The 8068-nt window shown below is 40.1% G+C and overlaps 1 protein-coding gene across 1 annotated transcript in view; it reads right to left on the bottom strand.

The window, feature by feature from the left end:
• Nucleotides 1-772: 772 nt before the first annotated feature.
• LOC125038667 (protein G1-like8) overlaps nt 773-8068 on the bottom strand; it is an 8230-nt gene continuing 934 nt past the window's right edge. Inside the window, exons 2-3 of the mRNA XM_047632214.1 lie at nt 8068; nt 773-1105 (exon numbers count right to left, since the gene is read on the bottom strand). The exon at nt 8068 is cut by the window's right edge and continues 80 nt beyond it. Of these exons, the coding sequence (XP_047488170.1) occupies nt 970-1105; nt 8068 (137 nt within the window). The 3' untranslated portion in view covers nt 773-969. The remainder of the gene's footprint in view (nt 1106-8067) is intronic.

Raw genomic sequence — 8068 nt, 5'->3', positions numbered from 1 at the left:
GCTGGAAGCTCCTGTGATTGATTGACTAAAACATAATGGATCTCTAGGAATATGAAAATTCACACACACACACACACACCCACATTTGTGTTTGTTTATATGCGTGGATGTACTACGTGTGAATATATACATACATACTTAAGCTATCTGTTCTCATCGTGCTTGTCATTAACATTTGGGATTATCACATTATTATTGTCCTTATTTTTATTATTGTCATTATCATTGTCATTACTGTTGTTGTGTTCATGGTGCTGTTGTTATTATTATTATTATTATTATTATTATTATTATTATTACTATTATCATTATCGTTATTATTGTTATCAGTATTATTATTATTATTATTATTATTATTATTATTATTATTATTATTATTATCATTATTATTATTATTATCATTCCTCTTCTTCTTCTTCTTCTTATTATTATTATTATTGTTATCGCTCTTATTGTTATTTGTTATTATTATTATTATTATTGATATTATTATTATTACTCTATAATTAATATTATTATTATGATGATAAGGAGGATGATTATAATCATTTCTATCAATTATACGTATATATTATTATCATTATGAAGGTCATCATAACCATCATTACTGACATTCCCTTCATCACCATGCTTATCCTCCTCCTGATCATCACGAGCGTCATTATCTCCCTTCCTTTTTTCTCTGTTCCTCTTTCGCCCCAGAACAAACAGATCGTCTCCATCAAATCAAAAGATGGAACTGCAGGTCTAAGAGAGACGGATAAGAATCCTGTCATGGTCGCTAATTTATTCAAAACGAAATGGAATAAATACAAGACTTTTGGATTCGGCTTTTCATTTTTTTTGTTGTTATCATTGTTGGTTCCACTAGACCTTGTTTATCAAGTTGTTGCTTAGTGAACTCCTCGTCCTCCAGCTCCTTTTCCTTCTTCTTCAGCTGCTTTAGCGACTCCTCCTCCTTCACGCCCTTTAACCCGACGAAGACGACGAAGCCGCAGCCGACGACGAGGATCCTCCATGTCCTCCGGAGGACGATGAAGACGCTGACGCCGAGGAGGACGATCCTCCCCCGCCCGCAGCCGACGCCGCCGCAGCCGCAGATGACCCTTGAGGCGACCTCTCGGCCCTCCAGAGGACGGCGGCGCCAGCAGGAGGGTCGTCATCCTGCGGGGGAGGAGGGGGTGATCAAGGGCGGCCGTGGAGGGGTGGGGAGGTGGGGGAGGGGCAAGGGCAAGGAGGAAGGAGACGGGGATGAGAAAGAGTGTGAGGGAAGGAAGGAGGGAAGGAAGAAGAGGGGGAAAAGAGGAGGAGGAGGAGGAAAGGAGGAGGGGGAGGAAGATGAGGAAGAAAATAAGGAGGAGGACGAGAAGGAAGTCGAGAAACAGGAGTAGGAGAACGAGGGTGAGAGGAGGGAGAGTAAATGGAAATGGAGAAAGATAAGCATGAGATGCATAAGGGTGAGGAAGGAGAAAAGAAAGAGAATGGGGAGAAAAATGGAAGAGGAGGTAGTAAAGGAAGAAGAAAAAGGATGCAAGATGCAAGATGAAAGGACAACCGAGCATGGAAAAAGGAAATACGAAACTCGAAAGATAAATCGATTTGGAATAAAATAAAGATAAAAAAAAAAAAAAAAAAAACGCAGATTAAAGCAAAAACACAAAGAAACTGAACAAGAAGTACACACAAGCAATCACTCGCAAATACCCACTGCTTTCCCACCCTTCAGCTTGGAGATCGCCCCCTGACTTCAGTCGGGTAGGGTGGATCCCGCTGATGGGTGGGTCCGCCAAAGGAATCTCGAAACTACCTGCATGCAAGTTAACTGCTGGTGGATCTACCTGGTACAACTGTTCAGAATACTCAGCCAATGCTCCCACACCAGCAACAACATCAACAAACACGAGCTTTACTCACACGAGGAGAGCGAGGAAGGCGGACCTGTTCATGACGCTGGCGAAGGGGCGCTGCTCGGTCAGGCACAAGGGGAGCGGTGGCTGCTGGCCCAAGCGGTCTGCATGTGCTTTTATACCGCTCGGTGCATGGCAGAACAGGAGGGGGGCGGAGGGGGTAGAGGAGCAAAGGACAGCGGGGGGATAGTAGGAAAATTGGAAGTGGGGGAGAATGGGAATGAAGGGGGGGGGGGACGGGGAGGGGGTGGAAGGAGACAGTAGGAGAAGGGCGGTTAAATGGGGGGGGGGGGGGGGGAGGAAGGGAGAAGACCAGGGACGAAGGGTGAGGGGAAGGGGGTTATGGTGACGGGTTGAAAAGGTTCAGTTCCTGGAGTCCTGAGATTCGCAGACACATATATACATATAAGTATATATGTATATGAGTGTGTGAGGGTATATGTACCTATGTCTGTACCTATATATTTTTCTATCTATCTTACTATCTATCTGTCCATCTACCTAGCTACCTAGCTACCTGTGTCTCTATCCATCTCTCAATCTATTTATCTATGTATCTATGTAACTATGTATATAAATGTATAACAGCAACACTGATATAAGCAACAGCAGCAGTTATACTAATAACAATATCAGCAACTTAATAATAAAAGTGATAAGAATGATGACAATGCTGATAACATTCATCACAATAACGTTACGATACACATATAAATGGTAATGATAATAATGATGATAATAGTAATAGTATTAGACTGCTAAACCTACTACTGCTGTTACTACCACTACTTTCTTTTCAATAATATCAATAATGTTGATGATGAAGAGGATAATAATAAAAATAATGATGGTAATAATGATTATACTACTACTACTACTAACAATAATAATAACAATGAAAATAATAACAAAAATAAAAATTAATAATGATGATAATGGTAATGATGAAACTGATGACGATAATAGTGATAATAGTAATAGTAATAGTAGTAATGATAATGATAATAGTAATAATAATAATAATAATGAAAATAATGATAATAATAATAATAATAATAATAATGATATCAATAATAATAATAATAATAATAATAATAATAATAATGATAACAATAATAATAATAACAATAACAATAAAAATTATGGTGATAATAACGATGATAATAATGACAAAAAATATAGAAATAATGGTATCAATATTCATGATTATAATGATAAAAAGGGGTCTATATTAACACGATGATGACGCAAAGATGTAGGTAACAGACACGGAGATAAAAGAGGGTGTTCATATTATTAGTTTGTTTCATTACATTTGCAATGGAATACACGTGTACAACAACAGTATTTCTTAACTCCATTGCCCTTAGAGTTACACTTATTAGGTACTTTGTCTTTTGCGCACAACTCAACAAATAATAATGATAGTAATAATAACAGCAGGCTAAGAACAATAATATCACCAGTAAATGTATTATTATCACTGTTACTACTTATGATGATGAGCATCGTCATAACTAGGATGATAATACTAACACTGGTCTTCAAAATTTTTGAGGCCGTGGCCCGCTTACGGCATCGCCCAAAACGAGAGGAACGCAGCGGGAAAAATACTGGAACGAGCCTTAGGAGTAACTACATAATAGGAGAGATACTGCATGATACAAGAGACAGATATATATATATATATATATATATATATAGATATATATATATATAGATAGATAGATAGATAGATAGACACACACACACACACACACACACACACACACACACATATATATATATATATATATATATATATATATATATATATGAGAGATGGTGAACTCCTCAATCACCCGAAGGAAGGCAACGGGAAACCACCTTCGTACACTCCCTTGAACAACCAAGAAATTAAACATGGTCGCCAACGTCAGGCTCTCATACGGCACAGAAAAAAAAAAAAAAAAAAAAATGCATGTATATATGCATGTATGAATGGCCCACCGGGGGCCATGGGCTGGTTCTCAGGTGGGCCACGGACATCTAACGGGTAGAAATTAAAATTAAATAAACAACATTTGAAAGATAAAAAGCGAAGTAAAACATACATATATAAGTATTTTTTCCTTATTCTACGCTTGTAATTATTCGTGGTCACACACGTGCACGCACACACAATGCAGTATGCGACTGCACTATCTAAATCCAAAGCAGTGGGCCATGTTTTGGATTAATCTGTCGTGCGTGCTTATGCCAACATGAGATGGTATCCATAGAAATTGAATGTTGCATATGTTACGTTACGCTTAATGCAACTCACAATTTCCCCATCGACACCTGCTTTGAAAGAATTTAGTGTCCGAAGAGCACTTTGAGAGTCACAGAAACTACTCCAGAGCCCCGAGACATTAAGAATTCCGTTGCAAGGAGTATACTCCGTTAGTGTAGCGCTGGCCCAAGTTTGCACTCTCACATTAATTTGTTGATGTTGTAGTAAGCTATATTTGTATATAGCGCAAGCACAACCAGCTTTGTATCCAGACTGTACGGATCCGTCAGTGTAACACTAGTATACATCATCGCCCATAGAGTCTGTGCTCCTTTACCGTTGCTTTTAACACACAGTTAGGTACACTGTTTTTTGTGGTAGACGTGTCAGGTGCACGATCAATGTTAATTTTTTTTTTCATGGTGGAATGGATCGACCCTTTGGTATTTTACTAATTGGGACATTGAGCTTTGTAATGTTTATGGAGATTTTGTGTGTCAGAGGGCGCGCGCGTGTGTGTGATTAGTCACGTCTGCTTGCGTGATTTTATCTTGCAGTTGTTTTTGGAAACCTGAAAGATACAAGAGTTCCCTCAGACATTTGACCCTAAATATGGTGGAAACAAGTATGATTTTATCAGAAATAAAATGAATGGTAGGCTTAGTTCAGGCCTCATGTTCACTATCCTTGCTGTTCTCGTGGCGCCGAGCATAATCCTCATGGCTTCATTTTGCACTACCTCTAAGCTATTTATTTCTGATTCCTTACACTGCAACAAGTGCAGTGCATGGTAGTCTGCAACTGACCTTATAAAAGCCAAGTAAAACAGTCTAGCGAGTTTAACATTGATGCCATGTTCTCTTCCATCAAGAACTTTCAACGGTTTCAATCTCTCCCAGAGTCTTCTTTAGAGAAAGAATCAGGTCTGCATCATTTACTTTCACCCCGAGATATTTACACTTACGACACATGTCAAGCTTCTGGTCACCTATGTAAAAGGTGGGCAAGGATATGACACATGGATTGAGAGCCATTGTTTTCTCAGCGGAGATGAGTAATCCACACTCATAAGCCCTTGCTGTGAGATTGTCGAGAATTATTTGCATCCTCTCTTGTGATGATGCTCTGGCACCTATGTCGTCAACATAGCATATAATGGATTCACCATCCCCAAGTGGAATATCTGCCACCAGCTTGTGCATGAGGACATTGAACAACATAGGGCTGAGAACTCCTCCCTGTGGCGTCCCAAGTTCAAAGGATTGTGAAGTGGATCTTCTCAATCCTCTGAACAAGACACTTACAGATCTGTTCGAAAGATACATTCTAATCCAGCTCAGTAATTAACCCCGGATGCCAAAGCTTACTAATTGTTCTAGGATGACTTTTTCTCAAAAGAAGCCCCTGGACTGCGCGTCCAGGGGCCAGGCAGAATACCTTTACCTGTACAGGTGCAAAAGGGGATTCCCAGGTACCTGAACTATAAGGCGGAGGAGCCTATAGGTAATTCCATCCTCACATGGTGGATTAGTGCATTGTTCAGTTCCCACTCAGTAATCTCAGCAAAGTCTGAAGGGTCAGAATCAGAATATCCAGTCTTAATGGCAAATTTACGTGTAGTTTTAGACTGACTAAGGTGATTCAGAATATTTGTGAGAAGTGAGCTCAATATTTTATTTCTGATTCTTCCTGTTATTACCCTCAGAATCATTTTCGTGATCTGACTAATGATGCTGAATTCTATGTTGTTACACAGTAAGGTTCCTGGCTATTTTGGGGTGGTTATAAAAACTGATTTGTACATGTCCTCTGTCAACTCTCCCTCATTGTATACATATTTGCTAGTTGCGTTATTTTTCCTATGCTAAGTTGTTTAACTGCATTCAACATTTCAGTATCATCCATTCTTTCATCTACGGGTATTTGTTCCTCTCCTTGTCTTCAAACATCTCACTAACCTATTCTTCCCATCTCTCTAAGACTTCTTTTTCTTCTATCAATACCACCCTTTTCTTGTTCTTGATAGCAATTTTTGTTATTTTTCAGTCGCATTTTTATATTGGAGATGGCACGATTGTGATCACAGTCTGCTCCTGGATAAGTTCTTGCTTCATGATTGGATTTTTAATTCGGTCGTTCATCGTTACATAACCTATTTGTTTTTTGTGTCTGTTCTCTAGTGCTCGCCAGGAGTCTCTTCGGGTAATGTCTAAAGTATGTGCTGGCTTTTATTTGTTTATTTCCTTTGCGCCATTCCACCCATCCTTCAGCTCTCTCATTTCTGGCATCAAACATTCCGACGATTTCTTAAACAGCGTCACTCCCACACCTCTTTCAGTCTTTCCCCTTGAGCATATAAGGGATTTTTGGTAAACAATTCATTACTTTGCCTCTTCCATCACGTATACCAAGCACAGCCATCATCATGGGTTCCGTTTCCATTTCCACATTTGCTTTCTTTCCAACTCGATGATGTCCACACATTCCATGGCCCTAATTGCAATTCTCCTCTGTCCGCCTTGCTGTTTTGTTGTTGTATACTTTGTTCTTCCTTATTGGCCACAGACATTTGATGATGGTATTCAGCCTACAACGAGTGTTCAGCCTGCGCCGCGTGCGATCAGTCTTGGCGGGCGGTCACTTGCAGAAAAAAGCCGGTTGGGCGGCTGTGCGCCTGACAAGATCTTGCGCCGGTCGCACGCGGCAGGTGCGGATGTCGCCACGAAAGCTTGCCAGAAGCGTGCATTTACGTGTGATATATCAATCGCTCTATCTACCCTTTTACTTACATACACCGTTATACATACTCACGCACACATACCCATATATAGATAGATACACATATACTCGTGCGTATGTGTATGTGATTGTATATAAGCATTTACTGCATTTAAATATATACTTACTATTATCACATTATCATTAATCTTATGATTATCGTTAATACTGTTATCGTTAGCATTATTGATGTTGTGCTACTGTTATTACTATTATTAGCATCATTATTGTCCACTTATTATGATTATTGTTATACTCATTCATAGCGCTACGAAGGCACAATTTCATCAAAACGGCCTGTAGCGAGATACTTCGCGCATAAACGCTTTCGTCCCGAGAAGTGGTGCACCTTAGCAGACGACGCGTACATTGTTTACAAACACAGCGAATGTAGAATGCCAAGAAATGCTTTTCAGCATGGATTCTGCCATTTGAACTTGTAAGATTAATTGAAACCTAGTGGGTACTTCTTGACTGGTATTTGACTACATGTTCAGCTAAGCAGAGGATGTTAAATGTGAAGAAACATGGGATTATGAACCTAGCTGCTGGGCTAATAATGGCAAATATGATATGTAACGATAAAAGGATGACTGTTATGAATACCAACATAAAAAGGCCCCAGTAAATGTGTTTAAACACATAATTTAAAACCCCAAAAGCTCGTGTGGGCAAGAGCTACATTTGAGCGTCACCGTAGCGCAGACCGTTCCGTTCGAACGTAGTCAAAAGTATTCCGTATTTTCCAACGAAACGCACTGTTGCAGTTCTAAGAAGGACGGAAAAAGAATCCTGTCATGGTCGCTAATTTATTCAAAACGAAATGGAATAAATACAAGACTTTTGGATTCGTCTTTTCATTTGTTTTGTTGTTATCATTGTTGGTTCCACTAGACCTTGTTTATCAAGTTGTTGCTTAGTGAACTCCTCGTCCTCCAGCTCCTTTTCCTTCTTCTTCAGCTGCTTTAGCGACTCCTCCTCCTTCACGCCCTTTAACCCGACGAAGACGACGAAGCCGCAGCCGACGACGAGGATCCTCCATGTCCTCCGGAGGACGATGAAGACGCTGACGCCGAGGAGGACGATCCTCCCCCGCCCGCAGCCGACGCCGCCGCAGCCGCAGATGACC

The sequence above is a fragment of the Penaeus chinensis genome, chromosome 25, assembly GCF_019202785.1.
Source record: "Penaeus chinensis breed Huanghai No. 1 chromosome 25, ASM1920278v2, whole genome shotgun sequence".
Lineage (NCBI taxonomy): Eukaryota > Metazoa > Arthropoda > Malacostraca > Decapoda > Penaeidae > Penaeus > Penaeus chinensis.
The sequence above is the reverse complement of the archived record's forward strand: the minus strand, read 5'-3'. Positions and strand labels throughout refer to the sequence as shown.